This window comes from Phasianus colchicus, chromosome 21 (assembly GCF_987193195.1).
Source record: "Phasianus colchicus chromosome 21, bPhaCol1.hap1.1, whole genome shotgun sequence".
NCBI classification, from domain to species: Eukaryota; Metazoa; Chordata; class Aves; order Galliformes; family Phasianidae; genus Phasianus; species Phasianus colchicus.
In genome coordinates this window covers 6,881,676-6,897,123 of record NC_143456.1, presented here as the reverse complement: position 1 = coordinate 6,897,123, position 15,448 = coordinate 6,881,676, and the positions used below count along the sequence as shown (strand labels likewise).

General features: G+C 49.6%; 1 protein-coding gene across 5 annotated transcripts in view; it reads left to right on the top strand.

Moving 5' to 3' along the window:
* Positions 1 to 15,448, top strand: part of SSH2 (slingshot protein phosphatase 2) — a 72,079-nt gene that overhangs the window by 39,089 nt on the left and 17,542 nt on the right. For 4 of the 5 annotated variants that reach the window (XM_031591642.2, XM_090122321.1, XM_090122320.1 and 1 more), the window contains 6 exons: positions 2,863 to 2,966; positions 6,372 to 6,436; positions 10,609 to 10,730; positions 13,017 to 13,085; positions 13,842 to 13,907; positions 14,976 to 15,170. In XM_031591642.2, coding sequence (XP_031447502.2) covers positions 2,863 to 2,966; positions 6,372 to 6,436; positions 10,609 to 10,730; positions 13,017 to 13,085; positions 13,842 to 13,907; positions 14,976 to 15,170 — 621 coding nt within the window. The remainder of the gene's footprint in view (positions 1 to 2,862; positions 2,967 to 6,371; positions 6,437 to 10,608; positions 10,731 to 13,016; positions 13,086 to 13,841; positions 13,908 to 14,975; positions 15,171 to 15,448) is intronic. The other variant, XM_090122318.1, reaches the window with a different exon arrangement.

Sequence of the window (15,448 nt, the reverse complement as noted above, 5' to 3'; positions counted from 1 at the left end):
GCAGTGTGTCAGGCTGTAGGTCTCCATCTCTGAAGTGCTCAGCCTAAATATAGGGCCTGGCAGGTGCGGGGCAGCACGGTGACCTTCGTGTGCCCGGTGTGACTTGGGTTATGGCAGTATTTAAAGTCATGGGGTGCTCCGTGGTGCAGGTGGCAGCTCTGCCTGCCAGGCCAAACCCAGTCAGGTCTGTGGTGGCTCTGAGAGCTGCCACGTGTGTGGGGCAACCCTGGCACAAAGTGTGGGGTTGTGGTTTGAGCTGATGCATGCCATGTGTGAACGCTAAGCTTCCCATCACTGATTGCAGTTGTGTGGTTTAACGGTGATCAACAGGAACTGCGTTGATTCTGAGAGGTGAAAGACAAGCGTGTGTCAAGCACAAGGTGTTCTTCTTGAAGATAACTGGTCGAAACGCTGTGTTTTTCCCTTTGAATCTCGCATGCCCGTGGCTGCTCAGGCTGTGCATAGTGCAGCAGGAATGGCACGTGGGGCTCCATCTGGGAACGTCCTGACATGGAGACCCAGAGCCTTTGGGGACTGTCATGTAGAGCAAATTCCTTTCGCAGCCTCGCTTCCCATCCTGGTCTTCTGCTTGAAAACAACGCACAGAATCACATTTCTTCTGTAAACATCAAGTGCCCGCATTTCTTAGTAAGCATCTTAATTGCATGAGCCGCCCCGTTTCTAGTTGGTGAACTCTGTGTTGCTGTAGGAAACATGACTCTGTGTCTCTCTGCTCTGAATTCCAGAGCCTGGTTTGCACAACGTGTTTCCCTGTTGCTTTGGGGGATGTTTTGCTCTCTCTCTCTGGACGGGTGCCTCAGAGCTGCTGTGGGTCAAGCAGTGATCCCAAAGCACAAACAGAAAGCAGTTCTCATTTTCCTGCTCGGCTGATGTCCCTCTTGGATCCAGTGGAGGGGACAGGAAGGCTCAGTGAGGAGCTGCTGTGTATGTTGGTGCAAACGGGGCGCAGTTGGCACTGCGCATCTCTGTGACTCCGTGTGCCTGTGTGCTCTGTGCAGGGGTTTTGCGTCAAACATCTGAGCTGGAGCGCGTTCCCACGCTGGGTTTGTTTTTCTCCTTGTGCTGTTTCTGAAGTTGCAGAAGTGCTGAGTTGCAGGAGCCCAAAAACCACTTCCCTTCCCCACTGCCTGCAGCGTCGTCACCGCTGCTGACAGCACCGCAGGGCCCCTGTTGGTGAGCAGCCCTGTTCCACTGTGCCTTGTGCTCAGCTATTTTGGCTGTCAGAGGGGCCTGGACTTGTCAGGGAGTGCTGCCAGCTGACCCTGTTACACAGGTGTCAGTGCAGGGCATGCTGAGGTTTCTCTCGTCGTTCCCATTTCCCGGTTATCGTGGGGTTTGTTTTGTTTTTCTTAGTGCCTGGTACTGCTTTGCTGTACACAGCCCTGAGAGTTGGCCTGTGTGTAAGGAGACCTGGGTGCCTGCATCCTTCCCTCGGAAGCACTGCTTTGGTACCAGCACTTCCATCTGGGGATGTCCCCGATGGTGCAGGCACAGGGTGAAGGATTGCTACTGCAACCTGTAGGCTTTGCTAATGAAATGAACTCGGTGCAAACCACTGTGATTGCCAGGGTGTTGGGATGTGCCACGGCCCTGTGAAAGGCCTTTGTGCCCATGTGCCTTGATGGAGCTCGGAACCTCATTGTTTGATATCCCTAGCAGGAGAATGGAGAGGTGCCCAGGCACGTGCTTGAGGTTACGCGGAAATCCAGCTGGAACTGAAGCTTTTAGCACTCTTGCAGATAGAGCAACAGAATAGGCAAAGCTGTTGTTAGAGTGGTCAGCCTTGGTTTGAGAAGTGGGACAGGCTGTGCCATGCTGGCCCTGAGATCTTGGCCTGTTTGATTCCTGCACGCTGCTGTCTCTGCTCACACTGAGCTCTGGACACACGTGCTGGTGCTGCCCTGGTGCACCAGTGCTGCCCGTTCTGGGTTCTGCTGCTGCATGGCTGTTATTTCCCAGCCCTTGGTCTTAAGGGAAGGGAACAAGTAATCATTTTTGTATCTGTTTAAGCAGAGAAAGGAGCTTGGAAGTTCCCAGTCTCTTCTTGGGTTGAAGAGAACAAACCCAGCTCCTTCCTCAAGGCACAGCACTGCCGGGTGCGCGCTGCCAGGGACGCTCCCATCCTGTCTTATCATACTCATCAACCATCCTGTTGATTGTGGGATTGTTCCTGGCTTTCTTCAAAGCACGTATGACGATCTCATCAGTTCTGAGAAGGGCAGGAACCCTTCGCTGTGCAACAGGATGGGTTAATTGCAACATCTGCAGAGAGCCCTGCTTTTTCTGTGTGCCGCAGCATCTCCCTGAGAGCTGCTGGAAAATGTGCTCAAAATACTGACTGCTGGCGGAACTTGAGGGCTCTTGATATTGCCACTTCCCTCTGTCCCCATGTGACCTCATGGAGGGCAAAATCAGGGCAGCAAGTGATGCCTGAGTTTAACCACACTATGGTCTTGCTTTTAATTTATCAGTCTTTGAGTTAAATACCACACAATTTGTAAATAGTACTGCTGAATCCGTTCCACGTGTTCATTTTCTTCAGGCTAACTGCTGCAGGGAGATGTTTGTTCCCAGGGGGCATCAGCTGCGTCCCAACCACAAAGCTTGGGCTTAACAGAGTTGTAATCAGAGCAGTGCGTGGGCTTGTCCTATTCATCACCATTTAGAAATGTGCATCTTGACTTTCAAACTGAAAATGTAGCCGTAGTTAATCCCCTCCTCCTGCTCAGGTTCCCCCTCTGCGGGCAGAACAGCACCGTGGGTTGAACCTCTCCATTGCTTTTCTCCTTTTAAAATCAAGGCAGCGTTTCTCTCCCTCACCTCTTGTTTCTTCCCTTGCAGCATCAGCGAGAGCTTCCTCACTGTGAAAGGAGCAGCACTCTTCCTGCCACGAGGGAATGGCTCATCCACCCCCAGGGTCAGCCACCGGCGCAACAAGCACGCAGGTAACTGCTGCTGCCATGCTCTGCCCCAGCTCACCTCTCTGCTGTGTGTTCTTGCTGGAGGACACATGCTTTGTTTTACACCAGGTGTGAATTAAAGGCAAAGCTTCGAGCCTCGAGGCTCTTAGAGAAAAGGTTTTGGTACTCTCTTGTTAATCCAACAAATGAATGACTCTGGGGCATCGTGGAGAACTAAGAACAAACCTGCCCTCACAACCCAAAACTGTCATGCTGTAGCTTTGATATGAGGGAGGGGCTGCAGGATTGCACTGGGAAACTTGAGGTTATGATATGAGGTGAGTAATTGCCTGTCCCAATCTGAAACCAGCTATGCTGATGGAAGAAAAGGGGCGCACTCACCTCTGTGAGGTGATGAGGAAACCTCTGAGCAACATCAGTGTGACTTCTCAGACGTGAGAGCAGGGTGAGCAATGCAGAGGCAGGCACGGTTCCACCCCGCCTTATCACCTGCAGGTTTGATTTGTTGTGTTTTTACTTTTGCTTTGGCTCTGTTTGAAAAGTCACTCTGAATAATGAAACTCAAACATGTGGAGGTAGGCTGCTTTTCCTGCTGCGTATGGTGCTTATTCACTGGTAGTGTTTAGCCATCAGATAGTATGGGGTTTTTCCCTGCTATTAAACACTCAGCAAGGAAAAACATAATCTGTGTTGAGATCTTTGGGCTTTTGTGCATGGGGCAGAGCCAGGAGGCTGAAGGCTTTCTGTGCCTAGAAGTGACCACCAAATAGCAGTGTGGTTTATTCCTGGTGCTGCCTCAGGTCTTTGTGGTGCTGCTGGCTTGCACAGCAGCTGCAGAGCTCGGTGGAAAATAGTGCTGCTTGCCTGATCAGCACAGAGCTTTCAGGAGCAGGGCTGCCAAGAAAGCAAATCCAGTGTGTTGTAATTGCTTTCAGCAAGGTGTTTTGTGTTTAGGAGGCTGGCTTGCCTGAGGGGTGGGATTTTTCTTCTTAGTCTCTTTACCCATTTGCAGGGTGAGGTGTAAGGAGGTACCAGTGTTTGTCCTTTCCTTGGCCTCCTGCTCAAGTGGTGTTCGTGGCATGGTGTTTTGTGGCACTTGGAGATCTCGTGGGGAAGTGTCTTTCAAATGAGCGTGTGCCATGTTTCTTTGTGTGCTTTTCCAACTTGCAGTGAATACCAGCAGACCAAGACACCTAGGGATCAACATGTCACATCTGTGCCACCAAAATTAAAGCAGTGATGTAGGGAAAGCAGCCCCAAGGAGTGAGGTGGCTGTTGGCAGTGAGCTCAGTGCATGGCGAAGGAAAGCATCTCCTTTCTTGGCCTCCAGCAGGCCGTGCTCAGCTTTCATTCCTGTGTGTGTGTTGGGACTTCTCTCTGGCATTTGGAATCAGAAGGGAACCAGGGAGCAGCCATAACATGTCAGCACAAAGCTGCAGCCCATGCATGCAGTGGTGTTTCAAGTGGCCATGAGAGCATTTCCTAGGAAGGCTGGGGGACCTCGTGGAGCTGCCTCCCTAACTCAGTGCTGGAATCCAGCATGAGGAGCAGCTGCCTAGCAGGAAATAATTAACGCTCACACCTATTTCTTTAATTGTGTCACCTTCAGAAAAGGAAATCACTGGTTGCTCTGGCTGCTCCCTCCCCTCCCCCAGTTCCCTGGTGGTCCCTCACTGTGCCATTGGCACACTGGCCACGTGCTGGGGGCTGGCTGCTGCACTCCACCAGACTAGAGAAAGCCTGGAAAGGATGCAGGTTCCCTGCAGCTCTTGCCATCTCTGGGATATTGTAAATCAGTTTTAAGATCCCATCCAAGCTGATGCTTTGCACCTAGCTTGCCAGCTTGGGGGACTCAAAGGCAGCTGCTCGCTGCTGCACAATGTGATAGGAAGCAGCAGTCGTGCCATGAATGCCAGCAGAGCTGACAGCTCTTCACAGGACAGGATGTGATATCTTTGTGCTGATTCTGGCATGCTAAAACCTTTCCTTTGCTTTTTCTTCATCCAGCAAGCTTACACTGTGTGTTTGGGGCTGAAAATGCTGCAAGCTGAGCAAAGTGGGCCAGAGAGGCAATGCTTTATTTCCAGCTTTGAAGCTTCCAAAGCTTTGAGACAATCCAGTAGTCCTGGTGGTTTTTTCTGTCTCTGGGAACATCAGCTCTTAAACTGTTTCCTACAGTTGAATTAGTGGGAGCAGTAGGTGGAAATGGTGATGTTTTGGGGAGGGGAAAGCTGAGCTGAAGCAGCTTTGGTGTCATGCTGCTCAGTCCCTGTGAGCTCAGTGCTCCTGGGTTTGCAGGCACCTGAAATGGGGGATCACTGCCCCCAGCCCTGCTGCACTGCTGCTGAGACCTGCTGAAGCTGTGTGCCTCTGCCAGGGGTTGTAGCAGTGCTGACATGGGGAAATCCTGTGTCTCACTGCTCCCCTCAAGGCCACGCATCCTATAGATGAGCTGGCCCTTCCTGTGCTGTGTCCCTGAAGGAGCCCTGTGCAGTGCTGAGAACAATGTCCTTGGGCAGGATGTGCCTTTGGGTGCCTGTCACCTCTGTGTGTCACTCCTGCAGTCCCACCCCCCTGTTTATAAATGCTCTTCCAGGGCACTGACTCATTCTCCCTATACTGAAATGTGTTTAAAGGAGGAAGGAAGAAGAGAGCAGTGACTGCTGTGTGCTGTGCAGCCTGCTCACAGAAGCATTGTCATCCCCCCATAGTGGGCACTGCTTCAGCCCTGCTCTTCCATTGGCTGTAAAAGTCACCACGATGCTCCCATGGGTGCCTCTCTTGGCTGTCAGATGCCTGCTTTAGGGTCCTGTGCCACCCAGGTCCTTTTAAGAAGACTTTGTAGACCGATGCAGGAACTGATTTATTTTTCTTCTGCTTTTCTTGGCTTCACCAGTAGAAGAACAATGGGCATTTTCTAGGAACAATTATGGTTGCTTGGTGTTTGGGTGGTAGCTGTTGGGTACTTCGATGGAGTTGGTGCATGAGTGTAAGGCAACACCTTGTGCTCTAAGGTTGGACCAAATCTCACTTCAAAGAGGACTCCTTTGTCCAGGTGAGAGTTTTCTTCACAGTAATTAGCATTGTAAAGGAACTGGCAGATTCCTGCTTTGAGCCAGGTAGCGAAAGAGATGTTGACCCATGTGCCAGTCTTGTAAAGGAACAGAGACTACTGGAGTGCTTTTTACTTCTGTTAGAAAGAAAACAAGATTTAGCAGCAGGGAGCCTGGTGAGACAGGAACAGGTGAGCACAGAGCAAGGAGCAGCTGGCTGGTGGATGGAGGTTTGTCATCCCGGGTGGGTGGAAGCAGCAGTGCTGTCTGTGCTGTGTCAGGTTTCTCAGTGGCCGTTTGCTCTGGCTGGTCAGCCAGGAGCCTGCATGTGATTTGGAGCTATTTTTGTGCATTCACTTTACCCTTTTTCCTGCAGGGGATCTCCAGCAACACCTGCAGGCCATGTTCATACTGCTCCGCCCAGAAGACAACATCAGACTGGTAGGCTGGCTTTTTGCTTATCTGTTCTACTGAATATAAAGGTTAAGTTTCACTGGACAAATACACCTGTGTAACTCATGGAGCAGCTGTGTGTGTGTGTATGTGTGTGTTCCAGTGGTTTCATCGTCAGATCCTGGGAGTCTTCTCTGCAACCACAAGGAGAAAAAAGCAGCTTGTTATAAAAGACCCACCTAATTGATTGTGCAGTGAGATAAACTGTATGCATAGCAGGCTGCCTTTGTCTGAGCCAAGTGCTGAGTAGTTTTATGCTCAGAAAGTTCTGTAGCAATTGTCAGAGAAGCTGGGTGAATTAACATGGTGTCCTGTTTAGTGTCAGCAGGTGTCTCTGACCAGCATGAACTCCTGTCCTTCCATGGCAGTTCAGTTGGATTCCTCATTATGCTCTATAACTGCTTGCATCTGAAAAGGCTGTGGCTTATCAGGAAGGAGCATGCAGGATCCCCATGTAGCTATGTACCCATGCTGATCCCTATTGTTCTGTTTTTTCGGGGAGCTGTTGAAAACGCATTGTTACTGTTTGTAACACTGATGTGCATTAGAGACCACCAGCAGCTGGAGAAGAGCGGCGAGGAATCCTTCTGGGATGTGTTGAAGTGCTCTGCAAGGTCAGGCACAGTGGCAGTGTCTCTGCATCACTCATCACTTAGTAGCCTGAAGTGCCTTGCCCTGTGTTGCATTGATGCATCTTAGCAACGTGTGCCCAAAGCAGTGTTGCCATCCTCAGAAGTGTTATTCCAGCACCTCTGGTTTGTGTAATCCTCCTGAGCTGGGAGCTGGGCTGATCCTTTGAGGATGGCTAGAAAATAGCCAAGATTGCTACAGAATGCATCAACTATTAAGAACAACTGTGGAAAATAATGTGCTGTAAGCAGACTGAGGGACCTGCTCCCCAAATCTGTCAAGCACACCTTGCTGTCATGAAAATGTTGGTGAAAGTGATGGGAATGGATGGGGGGTTCTCAGAGCCTTTCAAAATCCCAGCCAGGGTTAGAACCTTGGAAGCCATTGAACAAGTCATTGTTCAGCAATATCAGTGGCTACATTGTGTGATTTGGGACAAATTAGCCTTAACAGCTGAATAAGGACTTTGTGGGCTGAGACATAAACCCTTTTGTTCACAGCTACATTTGGAATGCTGAAATCTTGCATGAGGTTAAGTTCGATAGTCTACTTGAATTTAATTGATTCTTGACGAACGAAGGGTGTGCAGAGCTGCTATAGACTCTCTCATAAAATAGTAGATACAAATGAGATTTGAAATATAAACAGTACTGAGAGAAATGCATTCTCTTCTTGTGTTGGCTGCTGTCACTCCGAGGGCAGACTTCACAGCTCAGAGGGCAGCAGAGAAATCTAATCCTCTAAAAACCTACACTTATATTTTGGAACAACTCTTGTTTCTGTTGGAGCTGTTGGCAGAGCTTTGTAGCTTTCAGTGAGCAGAATCAGAGGAATGGTATGAGTGTAAATGCAGTGGGAAGGAGGAAAATGAGTTGGAAGTGTACAGACTGATTTGAAGACTTCCTGGAGAGCAGCAGAGTGGGGAGTTGTGCACTTCTGTGTGTTTAATAATAAAAGAAGACTTCAGAAGACTTGAGCACTTTTTTTGGTTTTCAAATCAAATATTCCAGTGAGAAATGCATTCCTGTATGAAACACCTGTTATCCTGTAGCATAAAAAAGAGGAAAGGTCAGTGTGAGCTTACATCTTGGAAGGTACAGTTCATAAGGGCTGATAAAACACCACGTTGTAGCTCTGATGAAACAAGAATGTGGCAGAAGATAAGGTTGGCTTGTGGGTAGGTGAGCCTAAAGCTAAGAGAAAAATTGCTGGTCCTGGAAGGGCTACAGAGGACTTCTTGTTCAAGAAAACAAAATTGAGGAGAAAGGACCTTCTCATCTCATTTCAGCCCCTGGAGCTAGCTGTCCTCCAGAGATTGATTGGGATTTCAGCATCTTCATTTAAAAGGTATCAGACCACTTAGTTGCTTGGTGCACACCTACTGTTGGGTGAGAGTAAGAGCCAGTGCTTAATGAAAAGGCTGCTCACCTGCTGGGCGTTTGAACCTTTATTGTAACTTTGGAGCTCGACTGTTTTATTATTCCAGGAAATTTAGCAGAAAGGATTATCTGCTCTGTTAATGGTTCTTCTCTTTGTGGGGAGGGTGTGAATTGGATGCAGAGAGCCACAACAAGCCATGCCCAGCTCCTCTTAATTGGCCTCTGAAAATCCCACCCCAGGGCTGGGAGCTGTGTGACCTTTGGCTGATGTTTGTCTTGCCCTGTTCTAAAGGGTCTTGCATTGAAACCACATTTCTAATTACTGCTAGCCAAATTGGTTTAGCACAGTGAGTTGGCTTATGTTAATCCTCCGGCTGCTGGACTGTCCTTGAGCAGCAGGACAGAGCTCGTTGGGGCACAGGGCAGTGTTGGCTGCCTGCTCCTGTTTTGGGCAAGTCTTGGTTTGGATCTTCGTATATATGATGACTCTGAGCACCAGCACCTTGGTGACTGCTTGCTGCTCCAGGTGGAAGAGCACCTTTGTGATACTGTGTTGGTTAGTTGTACAGACAGCAGAACTCGCACCTTGAAGGCCTGACCTCTTTGACTCTCCGTGTGACTCAAGTGTCCAAGTGACTCAAGACACAAGAAGGACAACAAGGCTGGTTTTAGCATGTCTTATCCTTAAGAGATGGAGTGGAGCACAGTCCCACTGTACACAGCACATCTGTCCACTGGTGTTGGCGTTTGGGGAGTTTGTTAGCTTTTGGTCTAAGAGAACAAGCCTAGAAAGTGCAGCTAGCACTGCCTCCTGCCTGCACTTGCTGCTGCACCTGGCACTGGGGCTGCTGCCACACGCTGTCATAAACCTTGTGATGGGTTCTGCTGCGTCCCCTGCCTGAGATGTGGTGCAGGGCGAGATGTGAGGGAGCTGGGAGGTGCTTCCTCTGAGCTGGGAGGTGCCGTGCTGGCCTCAGAACTGCAGGGTGTGCTGGGGAAAACAGCACACTGCTGGGAGATCCCACGGGGTAGTGATTTTGTGAGCTTTTATTTGAAGGCTAAAATGACTGCAGAGAGAAAGCTCTGTGAGCATGAGCTGTCATGGGTGGCCAAGAATGCTGATGTGAGATTTGGGACGGTGGCAGTGGGGTCTTGGGGAGTTCAGGCTCTATTTGCAGAGGATGTAGAACACAGCTTCGAGCTGCACTGTTCCAACGAGAGGAATTCAGCAGTGGGTCCCTGGCAGCAGGCAGGTGCCAGCCCACAGCTTGGGGCATAGCTGGTGCACACCATGTCTGCTCAGCCATGTCTGCTCTCCACAGACCCCGCTCAAAGTTCAAGAAGCAGCTTAGCAAAAAGATAAACACTGACAACACAGTGTCTTGAGGTTGGGTTAGGCTGTCCAAAGTTAGGATGCATAATTAAGACGTTTCCTTTCTAGAGATGTCGTAGTTTCTCTCATAGTTGGGACCCTATGACTAAAATAATTGCAGACAGCTTGGAATAGAGTCCAAGAAGTACTGCAAGTGAGCGCTGCATACTGTGAGTGTGGATAGCAAAGCTGAGCTCTGAGCCCAGCTTTCCTGGGCTCCTCAGCAGTGTGTCTGCAGGGAGATGTGCTCAGCCCACAGCTCACTGCCTTTTGGCTTCTGGAGGAGATCCAATCATGGGTACAGCCCCATAACTCAAATCTTTTCCTGCCAGGTGTGCAGTGGTGAGATCTCTTCTATACTGAGGGAACTGCTAGAAAAGCTCAGAGGGCCAGCAGGAAGCCATGCACCAGTCAGTCTAGCTGTCTGCCTGGGAAGCTGAGAGCACATGATACAGACAAGCTCTGGTTCACCAAATGTGCACGAGGGTCCCCAGGTTGGGGCTGCTTCTTGCTCACAGCCTTGGTGGGGCACAGCAGGCTAACGGCCAGGTGTGCTGAAAGCACAGGAACATCCCACTTATTCAGGAGAGCACTGTGAGAAGGGGAATAAGTTGCTTCTCCCTCTTCTGCTGACCACCCTGTTGAGAATCAGGCTGGCTGGCCTCGTGCATCACATCACTGCTTCTGTGGCTCTCGCTCAGTTTGGCAGGGTGGCTTGTGAAGGTAACAGTGTGCATCTTGCTGGCTCTGCTGCTGATGTTTCTCCTTCATTTCCCCAGGCTGTAAGACTGGAAAGCACATACCAGAACCGCACGAGATACATGGTGGTCGTATCCACCAATGGCAGACAGGACACGGAGGAGAGCATCGTCCTGGGAATGGATTTCTCTTCCAATGACAGGTACTCACACTGTCAGGGTGGGGAAGTCCTTGTGTTCACCCATGTGTTGAGTAAAGTTCAGCAATCGCTGTCTGGTGTCTGCACTTTCTGGGGACTGTTTCAGATTTTCCAGCCTGATGTCTTTCTCCAGAACTAGAGTTCCTCTTTTGCTTTTTGTAAAGAGGTAGCAAATAGGAGCAAAAGAGCTCAGGTCAGCATTTCCTCCATGCCTCAGGCTTGTGTGAGTACATGAAGTGCCCTAAGCGGGCTTTGAAAAGCAAGATCCCAAAGCTCTGCACACCAGGCACAGGGAGGACTTGCAGCAAACCAGAAAGCTGCAGTTTGGGCATTAGGGTTCAGGAGAGCAGCAGTGACTATCAGACAGCACTGTGCCAGGGTCATGGGAGCCTGGACCTGATGGGAATGCCAGGGTTGCTGATGGCACAACATGTCTTCTCCCCAAGCATTAGTGTGTTGTCAGGGTTTAGTGCTTTTGCTTCCTTCATTTTAATTGCTACTGACCTCTCCAAGGGTTGGGGAATGTAAGTGGGAAGCAGCAGCTTCAGGCGTAGAAGGGGGCACTGCTCTCTTTGAAGAGAGCACGGGGGGCACGGAGCTCTCTAAAAAAAAGTTAGAATAAATGATGGTCTACGTGAGGAATCTTTAAATTTAAGAAGAAAAAAGATATTCAAAGCATTCTGGAAGCTTAAGTACAGATGCTTTTTTTTCTAGCTCAGACTTTAAGCACAGAAATGAATCTCACTGCTAACCCTAGCTGCTAGAAATTATTTTCGGGTGGTTAGCAGGGTCACTGGAAAACTTTTTAGAACAGTTTGGCTAAAAGGAGATTTTTGAAAGCAGCTTGCTGATGGTGACAACCATGCTTAATTTCAAGTGATTGGATTTGGATGCTTTGCTCAAGTGATGCCTACTGAAGAGAGAGAGCAGTCCCAGCCCATGCGTGCACGTACAGCTATGGCTCAGGGATGCTCTTATGGCAGTGCAAGAATAACTTGTCCTTGCACAGGTTGCTGTGAGCGTGGAGCCCGCTATTGGCTGGGATGTACCAGCACTGCCACCTTTGATAACTGAGAGCTCACTGGCATTCAGTCTTTAATAACATAGAGAGGTGGTTTTAGCTGTCTCCTAGAGTTACTCAGGTTCTGGATGGTCACTCTGATACACCCTCCCCTAGCCCACTTGCTATTTATAATTCCATATAGACTTGTTGCTATGGGCTCTGATAAGTGGTTGCTGAACAGTATCACTAAAAATACCCCGGCCACCTTGGGAAGCCTTTTAAAAACATATCTTTCCATGAGCTCATCTCATGTTGTCAACAGAAATAGCTGCATGCTGCAGTGTCTCCTTGTGCCGGCCGCTCTGAGGCGTGCGTTTCTGGGGCTTTGCATCTGCTGACCCATGGAAGCCTCAGGTCTTGCCCTTTTCCCCTACTTCTCATGGGCTAGCAGGTCTGGTAGGCTTGGTGGAAATCTGAGAGCAGCTAGAGCAAAGCATAGGAACAGGAGGCAAGTGTGAATCTGGCCTTTCTTGAAGATGGTGCCTGTGTTATGGAGCAGTCTTAGAGCTCTGTGAGGCTGAGCTTTCCGGTCGGACAGCCTGCCGTGGGTTGTGCTGGGGTTCCCCTGCCCTTGTTTTTTTCCATCACTTAACTTCTGCTTTTTCGTTGGCCTTCTGCTCAGCCTTGCAGAAAGCAGGTGACTGGAGGCAGAGAGTTCTGAGCAGCTGAGAGAGGAGTGGGCTTGCCAAGAGATGTCTGCTCAGCCATGGAGCTGGGAGGGGGCACAGGGCAGGCAGCAGGTGGTAAGCTGCAATTGCTGACCTGCTCTGCTGACAGTCACCCGGCCATTGCACTGACCCCAGTTCCCAGCAGCTGTGGTTGAGGGACAAACAAGAAAACAAAGCTGTGCATTGCAAAACCAATAGAACCAAACCCACTTGAGCCTGGAAGGGACTAATCTGTGACGAAAGCCTTGAGCTGACCCAAGGCTGAGCCCCTCTCACCTTCTGTGCAGGGCTTGCTGCTTCTCAGTCCTGTTTGCTCTTCTGGATGTATGTTGACTCTTAGAGTTTGCTTCAGAGAGTACTTCTGTACCCTGTATCTAGGTAATAATCCTTGCCAGGCACCTGTACAAAACAACACAGGCTCTGTTCTTGAGGCAACAGTGGGATCTTCTTTTTTTCTTTTTCTCCCAAATAAGCACAAACACCTGCAACCATTGCTGTGAAATCAGGATAACGGTGCTGTAGTAAGTGTCCTGACCATCTCTTTTTTTTTTCCTACAGTAGCACTTGTACAATGGGCTTGGTGCTGCCACTGTGGAGTGACACCTTGATCCACCTGGATGGGGACGGGTGAGTGTCTTTGTACTTCTGGCAGAGGGTCTCTGTGTGCAGCACAGTCCATGGAGGAGGGTTCAAATGATTTCAGAGCTTCAGCAGATCCAGCAGGCCTTCTGCTATGACCTGTGCCGGGTTAGTGGACCTAAAGGCCCTGAATCACAGCGTCTGTGGCAGGGAGCACCAATAATTGACTTATCTGTGCATAAACACGCATTGAGACAGTGGCTCATGTGTGTGTTTAAGCTGGAGTAAAGGAGCTTTCACTGGCGAGTGGGTGTGTAGTGAAAGCTCCTTAAAGGGATCCTATTATGTGTTCCTCCACCACGCTTGCAGCAGGCAGTGTTCTGCTGAACATGAAATAAGAATGATGTGTCTCTGCCAAGTAGACGCCTGACTTGCAGGCTCCTGTTTGTGCCAGTTACAAAGGCTGTCCAGTGCAGCACTTGGAATGACTTTTCTTTCCTTGGTAGCTGCCCCAGGATCACTTTAGCTGCGCTCTGTTGTTCCCAGCTGTGGCACTGCATTTGTGTTGCCAAGGTAAACAGCACAGCACTGTCCCACTGCCTTAGCTTTTTTCCTGAAGAGCAACTGCTTAAAAAAAAAGGTCACCTTAGTGCTTTTAGTGTGCTATTTTGATATGTTTTCTAGCTGAGCTCAGCAGTCTGCATAGGACCAGTCCTTCACAGCTCTAGCCTGCTGCAAACTCCGTGCTGTAACTGGAAAATCTGCTTTTGGGACACGTTTTTACTGTGCCTCTTTTCTCCACAGCGGGTTCAGTGTATCCACGGATAACAGGGTGCACATATTCAAGCCGGTGTCTGTGCAGGCAATGTGGTAAGCACTCACTGTAATCAGTCCCAGCCATCCTTTTTCCAGTGTTTTGGCTTCTTGGACTTTCAAAAAGCAGGTGCTGCTTTGCGTTAGTGGTATCCTAAGCCCTATTCAATAGCCAGCACTCCCCTTCAGAGACGGGGAAGGAGGGCTGATGCCAGAGGACAAAAGCTGCTCACACCAGGGCACAGCAGTGAGCTGTTAACAATGCTGGAGGCAGGAGGAATAGGGTCATTTTCTTTGCAAAGCACTGCTGCTTTGGATCCCTCCAAATCGGAGTTTGTTACTGATAGGAGCATACATTTGAAGTATTTTATCTGTTGTAAATCAAGAAACACGCTCTGTACGTATTTTAGAAGTTCCCCACTTCAGTGAGGCATAATCACTGTGACAGTGAGAAGGAAAGAGAAGCTGCCTGCATTTTTCTTTCCTTTTTAGGGCGGTTCATGTAAGAATGTAGTGGCCATTAAAGTATTTCTGGCTCAAGCTGCTTTGCATTGCAGAAATACATCCCCTGTCAGGGTGTCATGCTACTGTGTCACCCCAGTGGTTTTGACCTGGATCCTTCTGATCACAGTCAAAGATTTAAAACGAGCTAAAAATAGGAGAGGGGGATTTGTTTCCCAGCAGCAGCTGAAGAAACTTGTAACATCCCTTGTGCAGAGAGGAGGGAGGGCAGGCCCTTATGCACCTCTGTGAAATCAAGCCCTAAACCCTTGTGTGCAGCTTTCTGTGTGCAGTTCTCATCTGTCCTGGCCCTGCACAGGAGGATCTGTATCAGGGCCACTTGCTGTGCACTGTACACTGGTGCAGGCGGTTGCATCATGTTTTGGTGCCTCTGCACTCTGAATTGTGGCCACTTTTGTTGCTATCTGGACAAGAGGAATATGTCTTGGTATGCTTCAGTGAAGTGTGCAATAATCAACGCCCTGTCCAGACAGCACCACAGGCTGCTGCACACAGCACTGGGCTCTGTACCAACCGATGGGACACGAGTAGCATCCTGGATTTGGCAGCTGCTTTGTGCTCAGTGCCATCCTGGTAATCCTGCAAGTATTTTTCCCTTTCTAGGTCTGCTCTGCAGAGTTTACATAAGGCGTGTGAGGTGGCACGAAGCAACAATTACTACCCAGGGAGCCTCTTCCTCACGTGGGTCAGTTACTATGAGAGCCACATCAACTCCGACCAGTCCTCGGTCAATGAGTGGAATGCTATGCAAGATGTGCAGTCCCACCGGCCCGACTCACCCGCCCTCTTCACAGACGTGTGAGTTGGTCTGGCTCTGCTGAGCTGTGCTGTTTGGCAGTCAATGAGGAGCCCTGTTTCCACAGAGTTTACTCTTAACTAGGTCCTAATGAGGAGAGATTTCCTGCTGGGGGTAATAAATGCAACTCTGGTTAGGTAAACACAAGTGCTGGAAGTTTTGCACTCTTGGGACTGCCTTACATCTCCTCCAGCCTCTGTTTCCATGCTGTTTGTTTACCTTTGGCTTTAGTCTCTCAGATCTTTGTGTGGTAAGTCCTGTGTTACTGCAGTAAGAGAAG